At 41.9% G+C, this 16,350-nt stretch overlaps 1 protein-coding gene across 1 annotated transcript in view; it reads left to right on the forward strand.

Annotated features, from left to right (window-relative positions):
• The window catches only part of lama4 (laminin, alpha 4), a 203,573-nt gene that overhangs the window by 125,299 nt on the left and 61,924 nt on the right, over positions 1-16,350 (forward strand). The window contains exons 23-27 of the mRNA XM_063033697.1: positions 1,338-1,500; positions 2,382-2,515; positions 10,205-10,376; positions 13,393-13,524; positions 14,969-15,108. Coding sequence (XP_062889767.1) covers positions 1,338-1,500; positions 2,382-2,515; positions 10,205-10,376; positions 13,393-13,524; positions 14,969-15,108 — 741 coding nt within the window. The remainder of the gene's footprint in view (positions 1-1,337; positions 1,501-2,381; positions 2,516-10,204; positions 10,377-13,392; positions 13,525-14,968; positions 15,109-16,350) is intronic.

Raw genomic sequence — 16,350 nt, forward strand, 5'->3', positions numbered from 1 at the left:
GCGCCGAACTGAGGCTGTGGCCTGCTGGACTGGCTGCAGTGATGGCTGACTTTGTGGCTGTGGACTCACTTTAATGAACTCAGTTGTGTGGTTGCTTTAGTTGTTTCCACAACTTGTTTCATTCCTGCATGTTGGGTGCCTGACGGTCTTCTTTTTATAATGGATTCTGCTTGGTTTCTTTGTTTTGTGGTTGCCTATAAGGTACAGCAGGCTATCAAGAAGGCGAATGGAATGGAATCCGTTCATTGCTAGAGGGATTGAACTTAAGAGCAGGGAGGATATGCTGCAATTGTACAGGGTACTTGTGAGGCTGCACCTGGAGAACTGTGTACAGTTCTGGTCTCCATACTTGAGGAGGATATATTGGCTTTGAAGGCAATGCAGAGGAGGTTCACCAGGTTGATTCCAGAGATGAGGGGATTAGACTATGAGGAGAGATTGAGTCGCCTGGGTCTGTACTCACTGGAATTCAGAAGAATGAGAGGAGATCTTATAGAAACATACAAAATCATGAAAGGGATAGATAAGATAGAGGCAGGAAAGTTGTTTCCACTGGTAGGTGAGTTTAGAACTAGGGGACATAGCCTCAAGATTCGGGGGAGTAGATGTAGGAGAGAGGTGAGGAGGAACTACTTTTCCAGAGAGTGGTGAATCTGTGGAATTCTCTGCCCAATGAAGCAGTGGAGGCTACCTCAGTAAATATATTTAAGACAAGGTTGGATAGATTCTTGCACAGGAGGTGAATTAAGGGTTATGGGTAAAAGGCAGGTAGGTGGAGATGAGTCCATGGTCAAATCAGCCATGATCTTATTGAATGGTGGGGCAGGCTCAATGGACCAGATGGTCTACTCCTGCTCCTATTTCTTATGTTCTGATGAGACGAATCTCAGGGTTGTATGTAGTATATATATTTTGATAATAAATGAACTTTGACTTTAAACTTGTACAACTGTAGGACCTCCCCTTTAGTTCTTTAATGTTTCTGTAGCTGTACCTCCCAGTCAAATAGCCTCCTCTAGCTAGAATGAATAATTGCATGGAAACACCTCCACCACCAAGTTCAGTCCCTGGTCATACATGGACATGAATCATTGGTACATACATGGACATATATCAGCGGTATATGTATGTTATTACTTTGTCATTGTTGAAGATCAAAGCATTTGTGTTTCTAAACTAACAGTACTGAAGTAACATCCTCACTGCATTAAGAAAAAAAATTGCAGTAATTTAAGAGCCTTTCATTGCCAAGGCTGCCTTCAGGTTCCAGAAGTGACCCAGCTAACAAGAACTGTATAGATTTAACTTCTACTGCATTATTCCCCCTGTTCTGATAGAGTTGGAAGGCATGGGAAAATACAGTTAACTGTACCCAGCCCAGGCAGCACTGCTGAGCAAAAATTCATCCAGAAAGGATCAGCTGAAGGCAAAGATTCTCTGCTGGATCTGGAAGCAGGTGACATGGTATTTTATGTTGGAGGAGTACCCCCAGGTTTCCAGGTATGCTAACTGCGTCAAAGTCCACCAACAACTGCACATATAAAATACAGAATATTTGTCATTTTCAAATATTAGTATTTGGTATTGGTATTGGTTTATTATTGTTACATGTATCATGATACAGTGAAAACCCTCCTGCTCAGAGGTTCCCAACCTGGGACCATGGACCCCTTGCTTAATGATATTGGCCAGCAGCATTAAAAAAAAGATTGGGAACTCCCCCTCTAAATCGAAGCAAACCTGCCCACAAGGATGTTGGTATTCTCGGGTGCAGGTGTAACCTGTCCTTTTTGTACCTGCCATATCTTCCCCGGAAAAGATCTAAATGATCCAGAGATATGAAACCCTAGCCCCTTCACCAGAGAAGCATGTCAAAGGTTACAGGAAGAAGGCAAGAGAATGGGGTTAATTAAAATTAAAGGCATCCGTTAGTCTTGCGAGACCATGGATCTGTGCCTGGAAAGTCTTCACTCTCCAGGGCTCAGGCCTGGGCAAGGTTGTATGGAAGACCAGCAGTTGCCCATGCTGCAAGTCTCCCCTCTCCACGACACCAATGTTGTCCAAGGGAAGGGCATTAGTACCCATACAGCTTGGCACCAGTGTCATTGCAGAGCAATGTGTGATTAAGTGCCTTGCTCAAGGACACAACACGCTGCCTTGGCTGGGGCTCGAACTCGCGACCTTCAGGTCGCTAGTCGAATGCCTTAACCACTTGACCACGTGCCCACACAATGGGGTTAAGAGGGATAATAAATCAGCCACGATGGAATGACAGAGCAGACTCGAAGGGCCAAATGGCCCAATTCTACCTCTAAGCATTATGGTCTTATGGATGTTCCTGAGCTGCCTTAAAAGACCTTGTTGTGTTTTGTGAATCGTAGCTTCCTGGGAGCTTGGACCTACCTGGCTTTGTTGGCTGTATTGAAATGGCCACACTCAACGGTGACATCACAAGCCTTTATAATTTCAAGCAGGTATTCAATTTGAACACAACCATCCAGATACCTTGCACCAGGTAATGAAATCATTGCATGTAGTATTCTTTATTAATAATTTGTTATTATTATTATTATTGTCGTAGGTACCAAAGTACAGTGCAAAGCTTGTCTTGCATAGTGGTTATACTAATCAAATCATTACACAGTGCATTAAGGTAGAACAATGTAAAATAATAACAGTGTAGAACAAAGTGTAAAATGCACCAAGAGTGCAGTGCAGATAAGAAATATCATGATGAAATCATCATGAGATAGATAGTGAGATCAAGAGTCAATCTGATTGTATAAAGGGGACTATTCAATGCTCTCATGACAGCAGGGTAGAAGTTGTCCTTGAGACTGGTGTTATGTGCTTTCAGGCTTTTGTATGTTCAGTCTGATGGAATGAAGAAGAGTCCAGAGTGGTGGGGTCTTTGAAAACAATAAGAATGCAGAATAAAGTGCAAAAGCTACAGAGAAATTGTAGTATACGTAAACAATAAAGTGAAAATTCAAGACGAGATAGTCTGTGAATTCAAGGATCAATCTTATGGTACAAGGAGTCTGTTCAAGTGTCTGTTAGCATCAGGATAGAAGCTGTCTTGAAGCCTTTGTCTTCAATAGAGCATATATGAAGTTTTCACCAATGTACTGCTGGTGTTACAAAAATACTTCAATGAGCTGAAACAATCTTACTGTAGTTAAGAAGATTAATTTCTCAATGATCCTTCAGTTTGGTTTCTGGCAGCTGCTCGGTAATATTGCCTTCAGAAGAGTAGAGGTCATAGTCAGACTCAAAAACGTTTACAGTTTTCCATCAAGGAGTTGGCTGGATTGCCTTGATATCTAATATAGACAATTAGAAGTAGTATCAGTGTTAACATACTATGAAGAGTGGACCTTCACTCCTCATCCTATCAGCATAAGGACCCATTACATATTTTTGATGGAAACTTTCAGACCATTGGTGTATGTGTGTCAAATATCAGATGTGGAAAACATTAAGAATTGCCACACCTCAAAGTGTCCTGATAACCTGATAACCACAGCATAGAAGCATCTTAGTCACGAAGGGTTCCTATTCGTGGTGAGCTGTTACGTAAAGTAACAAGTAAGAAATATGTACAGATTCAGGGACTGGATGCAGCAGCACACACAAAATCCTGGAGGCAGCACCTATGGAAAAGAGTACAGTCAACATTTTGGGCCGAGACCCTTCAGCAGGACTGAAACGTCAAGTGTACTCTTTTCCATAGATGCCTCTTGGCCAGCAGAATTTCTCCAGCATTTTGTGTGTTGCTTGGATTTCCAGCGTCTCTTGTTTGTGATTGGATGCAGCAGGTCATTTTGTTCTGAACAGGTAGAACTAGTCAACCAGTGGATCCCAAACCCACATTAAAGGAACCTCTAGGTTTAGAGTTTCTGTTTTTTCCTCAATTCTCCATGAATTCAACTGATTTTGTTAATGTCAGTGGACAAAAGATTAATGAATGGCTAAGTGCTCAGATGATAAATATTAGCTACTGACAAATCGGAGCCCATAGCAACACATACAAATGCTGGAGGAAGTCAGCAGGTCAGACAGCATCTATGGAGAGGAATAAACAGTCGGTATTTTAGTCTGAGACCCTTCATCAGGACCCAAATGTGAGCCTAGCTTGGCATACTATCAGGTCTATTCACTGCTGAAACCCTGTCAATTCATACAGAAGTTATGTTCACTGTCATGGTGTGTATGGAGGAATCTAAGGTGGGGGCTTATATGGGAGGCAGGGTTTGAGGGTCGGCACAACATTGTGGGCCGAAGGGCCTGTACTGTGCTGTACTATTCTATGTTCTATGTTCTATGTTCTATGTATTGGCAATATTGGAACCCAAGTGCAGAGGAAAAACAGACTCCGACGTATAGACAGTGACCAGAGCTTATTCATAATATTTCCAAAAGAACATGGTGGCTAGGCCAAGGAACACCACAAGAAGTACCATTCTCAAAACTAGGACACAAAATTTAGCGCTAATCAGGCATCGACAAATGATACAAGTTACATGGATTCCCTGAGCCTATCAAAATAAACTTATCAAGCTTAAACAGAAAGCACCAGGAGACTGAATCACAAAGAGCGAGTCGCTTGAAAAAAAAACACAAGGAAGTCTAAACAATTAATGACTCTCATTAAACAATTAACCAAATCAGGTGACCTAAAAATCTTGAGCCCAACAGTCTCCAGCTCCCGGCATAGCCTTGAAGAGCTTATTACATATTCCGTGCTATCTAAAATCATAAGCTAATGAAGTGTTTTCAGATAGAGAGAAATTTAGTCAGAAAAACTGATAGACAGACATAACACGCTACCAATCCAATTTTGCCTATGTGTTTTCAAACTTGATGCCCATAATGTCAATCACCAACTTCATCAATAATGTACATTTTTAAAGGAATATATCAGGCCCTGTTCTTAAAGTGCTAATCATTCAGTGAAATCCTAAACGTTAATTTTAATTGGTGTGTAAAATCCACTAAAGCTGTCGAATGATATTTCCTGCATTACTTTCTTGTCTGAGTCAAACTGATCGTATGCGACAACAATCTGTCAAGCAGCTGCTCCTGTTCACTCTCCGGATACTGTATCATCTGGCTAAAGACTTCTTTCAGGGAAGAAACTTCACAAGTATTGATGATATTACAGAAGCAGCAGCTGGGACAATATGTTTCCCACTTACAAATAACATAAAAACTTCACTTTATAACAGTATGAATTTGCTGTGAATTGGGCAATGATGTAACATCTTAGTGTTGCAGTATCTGAGCCAGGACTATGAAGCATGGAAATTGTCATCATAATTTCCAGATATCTGTTACCAATGTCACAGTCATAGTCATACTTTATTAATCTCGGGAGAAACTGGTTTTCGTTGTGGCTCAGATAGATACTTTCCCACAGGAAAAAGTGAAATAGAATCAAAAGATCAATTACCAATTGATTTTTACAAGATTTGTTATGTCAACAAAGACACTTGCAAATTTCTACAGACGTACTGTAGATAACTGGTTGCATCGCTGTCAGGTATTGGGGGGGGTGGAAGGGGCACTGCACTGGATTGAAATAAGCTGCAGAAAGTTCTAAACTCAGTCAGCTCCATCATGGGCACTAGCCTCCTCTGTATCCCAGACATCTTCAAGGAGCGATGACTCAAAAAGCCGACATCCATCGTTCAGGACTCCCATCACCCAGGACATGCCCTCTTCTCATTGGGGAGGAGGTACAGGAGCCTGAAGGCACACACTCAGTGATTCAGGAACAGCTTCTTCCCCTCTGACATCAGATTTCTGAATGGACATTGAACCCATGAACACGACCTTATGACTTTTAAAAAAATTTTGCACTGCTTATATAATTCTTTTTTTAAAAATTATATATATATATATATATACACACATTTACTGTAATTCATCGTGTCTTTTCCATTATTATGTATTGCTGCTGCATAACAACAAATTTCACAACATAAGCCAGTGATAATAAATCTGACAACACACACAGAAAGCTGGAGGAACTCAGCAAGCCAAGCAGCATCTGTGGATTTCCAGCATCTGCAGATTTTCTCTTGTTTGTGATATTAAACCTGATTCTGATTCTGAACTCAACACTGGAACTTTCTCAGCCTTATTCGTTAAATGTCAGTTCATTTAGGAGTATATTACACTCAAAAAGAAGCAGAGTTTGTATTCAAATTGCCTAATCTAAAAATTATAGAAAGGAGCATTAAAATAAAACACTGATAAAAATATCAGCTTGCACCATAAACAAAATGTAATCATAAACAGGAAGTAGCTCAACACAGCCTTCTCAAGGCTAGTTGGGAATGAATGGTAAATGCTGGGCTTGCGGATAATGCTGTAAAAAGGAAAAAATTCCGAGCACCAGGGAGCCCAACCATCAATAGTTAATTTAATAACTGCAAAATATTAAGAACAGTAAGTTGGAATGTCATATGGATGTGAATCAAAATAATTTGGACAGAATGACATCATCATTATTTGCGCCATGTTACGTGACATAGGCAATTATATTCTCATGACCATGATTGTGCTTGGCAAATTCTTCTACAGAAGTGGTTTGCCATTGCCTTCTTCTGGGCAGTGTCTTTACAAGATGGGTGACCCCAGCCATTATCAATACTCTTCAGAGATTGTCTCCCTGGTGTCAATAGTCACATACCTGGCATCAGTGGTCGCATAACCAGAACTTGCGATATGCACCATCTGCTCATATGACCTTCCACCACCTGCTCCCATGGTTTCATGTGACCCTGATCGGGGGGCTAAGCAAGTGCTACACCTTGCCCAAGGGCGACCTGCAGGCTAGTGGAGGGAAAGGAGCACCTTTCACCTCTTTTGATAGAGGCATATCTCCACCCCTCCACTCAACGATGGTATCAGCATTTTGTTTATGGTGGGACAGCACAGAATGAGCTGTGCCTATGAGTTCACAGGTGTGCTGGGGGTGGGGGCTGGAGACCCAGAGGTCTTGGGTGGTGTGTGTGTGTGTGTGTGTGTGTGTGTGTGTGTGTGTGTGTGTATTTTGCTGTCCTTTTGTTTCTGTTGTTCTGTCATTGTTGTTGTTCCTATGTTGGCACCAGAATGTGTGGCGACATTTGCCAACTGCCCCCACTGCCCCCCAATGCATCCTTATGCAGTGTTGGATGTTAACGCAAATGGTTCATTTCACTGTATGTTTCTCTGTGCGTGGGATAAATAGATGAACCTACACCTGAATCTGCAGCTACTGGGAAGAGTAGAATACAGATACTCTTGGGTCTTTCAGGTGATCCTGAATTTAATGGCAAGCATCCGTTAGTCTTGCGAGACCATGGATCTGAGCCTGGCAAGTCTTCACTCTCCAGCGCGCAGGCCTGGGCAAGGTTGTATGGAAGACCAGCAGTTGCCCATGCTGCAAGTCTCCCCTCTCCACGACACCAATGTTGTCCAAGGGAAGGGCACTAGGACCCATACAGCTTGGCACCAGTGTCGTCGCAGAGCAATGTGTGATTAAGTGCCTTGCTCAAGGACACACCACGTTCCCTCAGCTGGGGCTCGAACTCACGACCTTCAGGTCGCTAGTCCAATGCCTTAACCACTTGGCCACGTGCCCACAATGGGAAGCACTCCTTAGATTTTCCACTGCATAATCTCTAGTCTGGGAGGAGGTGGCGCTACAAATTTCCAAGGCACAATCATGGTCAATAGACCATGATCGCCCACATCATACGACACGGCACATAACGATGATGATGATGACTCCCTGGTAACTTAGCATATTGAATGGCTGGAAGGGTGTCAGTCAGAAAAGTCAGACATAGTCATGAATGAGAACCTCTTGTAATGACCTCTGGTAATCAGAAATGATCAGGGCAAGTTGTGAAGCAAGATTGGAACAGAGAACAAGTCAGGATTTCTTTTCGATAATCACAGGAAAGGAGGTAAATTGGATGTCCTGAAAATTACTGAGGGTGTGAAAAAGAGCCTGAAGACTATATAGCAGCTTTGCTTATAAGCCATAGTATTGAACAGCTGCAGAAAGCTGCCGTGTAACTGTTCTCCTTTAGATGTTGAAAATATTGGGCACTAGGGAAATTGGCGATCAGTAGTTAAATTTAAAAAGCTGTTATGTATGAATAACAGGAAGATAGTAAGTTTATCTGTGTGAAGCACAAGTATTCCTACTCTTGATTAATGACTATTCTTGTCACCACTGTTATGGTTTTGTTTACTCCAAAACATAAAACTACTTGAAATAAAACAAGGGAGTCCATAATATATGAGCTTACTTTCATTTTTATTTTAGTGAAGTGCGCCGTTATCATGTAGGGTGTGATAATGTATGCCATTCACATACTTTTACATATAACTCAATCTTGGTCATACAACCTCAATAATAGGGAAGGCACAACAGTTCCTATACTTTTGATGTGCTTAAGGAGAGCTAAGCTGGCCCAAAAATTGTTGGCTAACTTTTATTGATGTGTGATAAAGATCATATAGACACACAGAATGATTGTGTGGTACTCTAGCTGCAGCAAACAGAATCTAAAGCACTCCAACAAGTGATTAGGACGGCTCAGCACATCATTGGGACTCAACTACTAGACCTGGAGACAATCTACAACTCTCAATGCCTACAGTGCACTTGTAACACCATTAAAGACCCATCCCATCCCGGACACTGTCTGTTCAAGCTCCTGCCATCTGGTAGGAGATACAGAAACATCTTAGCCTAGACAGTAAGATTGAAAAGCAGCTTCTTCCCAAGAGGGATCGCTCCCTATGCGACTCCCTTGTCCATTCGTGCCCCCCATCCCTCCCCACCGATCTCTCTCCTGGCACTTATCCGTGTAAGCGGAACAAGTGCTACACATGCCCTTACACTTCCTCCCTTACCACCACTCAGGGCCCCAGACAGTCCTTCCAGGTGAGGCGACACTTCACCTGTGAGTCGGCTGGGATGATATACTGTGTCTGGTGCTCCCGATGTGGCCTTCTATATATTGGCGAGACCTGACGCAGACTGGGAGATCATTTCGCTAAACACCTACACTCTGTCCGCCAGAGAAAGCGGGATCTCCCAGTGGCCACACATTTTAATTCCACATCCCATTCCCATTCTGATATGTCTATCCACGGCCTCCTATACTGTAAAGATGAAGCCACACTCAGGTTGGAGGAACAACACCTTCTATTCCGTCTGGGTAGCCTCCAACCTGACGGCGTGAACATTGACTTCTCAAACTTCTGCTAATGCCCCACCTCCCCCTCATACTCCATCCATTATTTATTTATATACACACATTCTTTTTCTCCTTCTCCTTTTTCTCCCTCTGTCCCTCTGACTATACCCCTTGCTCATCCTTTGGGTTCTCCCCGCCCTCCCCCTTTTCCTTCTCCCTGGGCCTCCTGTCCCGTGATCCTCTCATATCCCTTTTGCCAATCACCTGTCCAGCTCTTGGCTCCATCCCTCCCCCTCCTGTCTTCTCCTATCATTTTGGATCCCCCCTCCCCCTTCCACTTTCAAATCTCTTACTAGCTCTTCTTTCAGTTAGTGCTGACGAAGGGTCTCGGCCCGAAACGTCGACTGTACCTCTTCCTAGAGATGCTGCCTGCCCTGCTGTGTTCACCAGCAACTTTGATGTGTGTTGCTTGAATTTCCAGCATCTGCAGAATTCCTCATGTTTGCCTTCCCAAGAGCCGTTGTGCAGCTGAATAATGTTACCCCCACGCCACCCTGCCAGCCTGCCAATGGTCTTTGAGTGTTATGGACTACCAAAGTCACTTGTTGCATGTAAATATGAGATTTTGTTTTTTTAATTAAGCTGTACCACATGCATTGTAAGTATCTGTTTTGCACAGAGAGTGGTCGCACCGCAGTCTCGCTGTCTTGAGCAAAGATTAAAGTTCTATTCTATTCTAATGAATTATTCAAAAGACAAAAGAATGCTTAATCAAACAATATATTTACAATATTACTCAAATACTACTGAAATATTAAATACACAAACAATGCACGTCTTTACAGGAAGAATGTTGTAAGGTGATGTTGACAAAGGAATGAAAGGAGAAAGTACATTTAGTGGTGGAATATGGGTTTGCACGCATAGAACAGGGCAAGTGAAAATATGCAAACTAAAACTGCACATCCTGATTTAGAAATGTTGCCTCATTTACTTTCCAGGTACAAACTTGCTTTTGCCCAAAGCAGGGCTGCCAACTTCTACTTTGATGGTTCGGGCTACGCTTTTGTGCGCAACATCCAAAGGCGAGGGAAATTCAACATAGCAGCTCGGTTCAGTCTGGACATTCGCACTTCAGCCGACAGTGCCCTCCTACTACTCATGGTGAATGGGGTAAGAACAGCCACACCTCTACAGGATAATACCAGAAGTTTTGAATTGTAGAGAGTGAAACGTACAGGAAAACGATAGGGAATAAGTTAGACATAGAAACATAGAAAATAGGTGCAGGAGTAGGCCATTCGGCCCTTCGAGCCTGCACCGCCATTTATTATGATCATGGCAAGTTGTTCTATGCTCAGAGCAGATATTAAGAGTTAAATTAATAATAGGCATTAAAATTAACAGATGAAAAGTTTTCCACCTGAATACATTCCCCTAGTATCTGAAATTAAAATTCATAATATCCATCAACAAACTTAGGCATAGGGAGGTAATTAATTAGTTTACTTAGGGATATAGCTCAGTGACAGGCCGCCCAATTACACCAGGGAAACCAATTAAATGACCGACCCGTATATTTTTGGAATGTGGCAAGAAGCCAGAGCACCGGGAAGAACCCCACGTGGTCATGGGGAGAACATACAAACTTTTAGCAGGCAGTGGTGGAAATGAACCTGGGTCCATTAGTTCAATAGCTATACTGCCACACAACCAAATTCACTTAAATTTATTGTTGATAATTGTGAACTTTTAATAAACTGCTCTCCACTGCACTTCTATACGACCATAAACCCACCCCACCCATATCCATCCACACATGCAAACACACACTGAATTTCGATTCAGCGCAGAATTGGCTCTTCTGGCCCTTTGAGCTATGCTGTTCCAGCAAACCCAGGACCCCAATTAACCCTAACCTAATCATGGGACAATTTTACAATGACCAATTAACCTTCCTGGACAGTGGAAGGAAACAGGAGCACCTGGAGGAAACACAAGCAATCCACAGGGAGTATGTATAAAGATTCCTTTCAGAATGGCACCGGACCTGACCTCAGAACACTGCAACGCCCTGTGCTGTAATAGTAGTCATAGTCATACTTTATTGATCCCGGGGGAAATTGGTTTTCGTTACAGTTGCACCATAAATAATTAAATAGTAATAAAACCATAAATAGTTAAATAGTAATATGTAAATTATGTCAGGAAATAAGTCCAGGACCAGCCTATTGGCTCAGGGTGTCTGACCCTCCAAGGGAGGAGTTGTAAAGTTTGATGGCCACAGGCAGGAATGACTTCCTATGACGCTCTGTGTTGCATCTCGGTGGAATGAGTCTCTGGCTGAAAGTACTCCTCTGCCCAACCAGTACATTATGTAGTGGATGGGAGACATTGACCAAGATGGCATGCAACTTAGACAGCATCCTTTTTTCAAACACCACCGTCAGAGAGTCCAGTTCCATCCCCACACATCACTGGCCTTATGAATGAGTTTGTTGATTCTGTTGGTCTCTGCTACCCTCAGCCTGCTTCCCCAGCACACAACAGCAAACATGATAGCACTGGCCACCGCAGACTCGTAGAACATCCTCAGCATCGTTCGGCAGATGTTAAAGGACCTCAGTCTCCTCAGGAAATAGAGATGACTCTGACCCTTCTTGTAGACAGCCTCAGTGTTCTTTGACCAGTCCAGTTTATTGGCAGTTTGTATCCACAGGTATTTGTAATCCTCCACCATGTCCACACTGACCCCCTGGATGGAAACAGGGGTCACCGGTACCTTAGCTCTCCTCAGGTCTACCACCAGCTCCTTAGTCTTTTTCACATTAAGCTGCAGATAATTCTGCTCACACCATGTGACAAAGTTTCCTACCGTAGCCCTGTACTCAACCTCATCTCCCTTGCTAATAGCATCATGCTACATGCTACGCTACCATGGCACCTTGCTTCTTGCATCGTGCAATATTTTAGGTGAAATTACAGTGCTTGTACAGTCAATAAATATCAATGTGAAATTCCAATTGTCAGTGTATAAAAAGAATAGAACATGCACTTTTTAAACACCATTAATACAGAAAAAGTTCACAAATAATAACAACTAGAGAAGGGAAACCAGCACTTTGGTAAAGGTTGCCGTTTAAATTCTGGCAGCAAATATAGTTCACTACTCTCATTAACTGTTGTAAAGTAACAAAGAATCAACCAATTATCAGCAGAGAGGCACGGTAGCAGAGTGGTTAGCATAACACTTTACAGTGTAGGCGACCTGGGTTCAATTCCCATCGCTGTCTGTAAGGACACTGTTCTCCCAGTGACCGTATGGGTTTCCTCCAAAGATGTACCAGTCAGTAGATTAGTTGACCATTGTAAATTGTCCTATGACTTAGGTTAGGATTAAATCAGGGCATTGCTGGGCATCACGGCTCAAAGGGCCAGAAGGGTCTCCTCTGCTCTGTATTTCAATAAATGGAAGTAAGTAAACTGAACTTGCATAATAACTTTAATAAGGCATATTAATCTGAAAAAGCTAATGGCATGCTAACAAGTAATGGTTCTAAGTCTGCAATGGCCATGTAAAAGCAAAATTTATTTACTTATTGAGATACAGTGTAGAATAGGCCCTTCGAGCTGCGATACCCAGCAATCTCCAATTTAACCCTGGCCTAATCGCAGGACAATTTACAAGGACTAATAAACCTGCCAACCGGTACATCTTTGGACTGTGGAAGGAAACTGGAGCACCCAGAGGAAACCCATGTGGTCACGAGGAGATAGTTCCAACTCCATAAAGGCAGTGGCGGGAAAGTCGCTGGTACTGTAAAGCATTTTGCTAACCAGTATGCTACCATGCCGTCCCTTTATCTAATAATCAATGTTTTCCTTCCATTAAAACTGTTCCCAAGTAATCCATTTGGAATGTCGATCGTGTCAGTCTGCATCCATCTGAAAACAAGGCCAAATATGTAGATTTTAGTTTGCTGGGCTGTTATTCATTTCAAGCATTTTTGTTTGATTTCTCATTTTAGATTTCCAGATATCTGTGCTTTTTTGTAATTATTTTAAGCAAATTGAACCAAGACCATATATGTATTGTTTTGTACATTTGCAATCTGTGTTTTAGTCTGTGGATGGAATACACTTCTATCTTCTTTCTTTCAATGGAGATGATTTTGTCCCATTTTTGCAGGATATGTTTTTCAGCATGGAAATGCAAAATGGCTACATACGATTGGTTTATGACTTTGGATTCAGCAAAGGCCCCGTAGTCCTCGAGGATACTGACAAGAGGAAGCTTATCAATGATGCAAAGTATCATGAGGTAAATGAGGTCGGGCAGAATTTAAAAGCTTAAGCAACACACACAAAACACTGGAGGAACTCAGCGGGATCAGATCTGTGGAAATGAATACACAGTCGAGACCCGACTTCAGGTCTGGAAAGGAAGGGGAAGACGCCAGAATAAAAAAGTGGGAGGAGGGTCAGAAGAATAGCTAGAAGGTGATAGGTGAAGCCAGGTGGGTTGGAAAGATGAAGGCCTGGAGCAGCAGGAACCTGATAGGAGAGGAGAGTGTGGACCATTGGTGAAAGGAGGGGACCCATGGGGAGGTGAAGGCAAGTGAGAAGAGGTAAGAGGCCAGAGTAGGACATAGAAGAGGGGAGGAGGAAGGAAATTTTTGCCAGAATAAAAAACTTAAATTGTTTCAGACCAAAAATATGACAATGCCAAATTAAAGCTTTATTTTAATTGAATCACAGAATATTGCATCAAGATTTTTGTGCACAAGATTTTTGGAATGAATGTTTTGAAATGGAAATGTTTGTCCTGTTTAATTTTGACACAGTTGTCCATCCTCATTCTTGATGGTTGATTGCATGACTCAAATTGCAAAACAGTATTATTGGGGTACAGTTAAATTCATTCAGTACCAGGAAGACAGGTTTTTTGAAAGATCGAGTAATTTAGTTTTATGTAAATATTAAAATGAAGTATGCTATTGGAAACATATGGGGATTTGGTAAGACTACATTATCCCAAGTGTCGAAGATAATGCATTCTTCTACATAGACGTCCAACTTTTTGCTATCCTGACCAACATTTTTCCTTCATGCATGGCACCTAAAAGTAAATTGATTTGATGAAATTCTGTCATGATGTGGGGACAGAATTACTGCCCATATCCTCCCTGATCATTCCTGTACCTCAACGCAAGTTATTTAAAATGTTTTAAACACATTTTGATATGAAACATATTATACAAGTTAAAATATTAATTGTATTCAGTGAGCTGATACCATGTTTTTAATGTTCTTTGAAAGTTTACAAGCCAGTTGGTAGGGAAGATATATTTGAACTATTTATTGCTTTGGATTTTATTTGTTTATTTATTGAAATAAAGCACAGAAGGGGCCCTTCTGGCCCTTTGAGCCATACTGCCTGGCAATGCCCTGATTTAATCCTAGCCAGGAAAATTCACAATGACCAATTAACCTACCAACAGGTATTTTTTGGACTGTGGGAGGAAACCAGAGTACACAGAGAAAACCCTCACAGCCACGGGGAGAAATACAAACTGCTTATAGGCAGCAGTGGGAAATGAACCCGGGTCACTGGTACCGTAAAGTGTTGTGCTAACTATTACGCTACCTTACCGCCTTGCATTGCCAGCTTTGTTTCGGCACATCAGTTTGCTGCAAGGCAAGTATATACAGCATACTGCTTTTGAGCAATAGTGTGTATTAACAATTGTATTACCCCCATTCAGGTCTCATTCATTTACCACAATTACAAGAAGATAATTCTGCTGATTGACAGAACCAATGTAAAAAGTATTGAAAGCGAAAAGAAGAACATGCAGTTCTCTAATGTCTATGTTGGAGGAGCCCCTGCTGAGATCTTATCAAGGTTAGTTAACGTAAGAGTGTAAAGGTTTAAAAGAATATAGACCAAATGTAGGCAAATTAGTTCAAAGAGGCAACTTGTTGAGCAGGTGTATATATATACACACACACACACACACACACACACAAGTTTTGCACAGTACTGTAGTAATTTTATGTATTACACTGTACTGCTGCCACAAAAAACAATCAAATTTCATGACATATGTGAGTGATGATAAACCTGATTCTGATATGGGTCTCTGTTGTGGACTGAGAGTGATCAGGGGACAGGGAAAGGGGAATCATGGTTGGGAAAAGGGGAAAGGAGAGTGGAGGGAGTGGGAACCACCAGAGACATTCTTTAATGATCAATCAATCCATGTTTTGGGATCAGATTACCTTTCCTGGTGTCTCAAGGCTGAGTGTGCCTGCACACCTAACCCCAGCACTCCTTCTCTGCCATCCATTCCATACCCCTCCCTCCATACTGCACCCTCACCATTCCCAACATCCTTTGCTCCTACCAGATTTACAAACTTGCTCTCCACTCCACATTGCCAAATACAGTACTGTGCAAAATTCTTCGGGACTCCAGCTATATATGGATGTGTGCCTAAGACTTTTGCCCAGCACTGTTTGTGTTAGACTGAAAGTTAATTTCAAACAAATGAGAGGGAAATGTATTAAGCATTACAACCCAATCTTCTAAATAGGAGCTAATTTTGTCCAAGCACTCAGCTTTAACTAGCTGCTTTAATTCAGACGTTGTATTTTGTTGCAGAACTATCACCTGGAGGTTCAGCAAATGTATGTTCAAGCCTAAAATCGTTGAATCTAATTAAGTTATATGGGCAGTTCTGTGTGTTATATGATTTTTTAATTGCTTGTCTTATTTGTTAGTTATAAAATTTTCATGATGTGATAGATCACAGAAAATAAATAAATGTCAACAGGACGTGCATATGTATATTTCATTGCTTTTTATTTTAATTGGAAATTGTGTTTCTACATTTTAAAACATTTAAAATGACTTTATCTGAAAAGAAATGATTAAAACATACACACAAGAGATTCTGCAGATGCTGGAAATCCAGAGAAACACAAAATACAGGAGGAACTCAAAAAGCCAGGCAGAATCGTTAGAGGGGGATAAGCAGCCAATGTTTCCGGCTGATATTGGAAAGGAAGGGGCAGAAGCTAAAATAAGGTTGAGGGAGGAATAAGATGGCAGGGGGTAGGCAAGACCAGGTGAGAGAAAGGTGGG

The sequence above is a fragment of the Mobula hypostoma genome, chromosome 2 (assembly GCF_963921235.1).
Source record: "Mobula hypostoma chromosome 2, sMobHyp1.1, whole genome shotgun sequence".
Taxonomy (NCBI): domain Eukaryota; kingdom Metazoa; phylum Chordata; class Chondrichthyes; order Myliobatiformes; family Myliobatidae; genus Mobula; species Mobula hypostoma.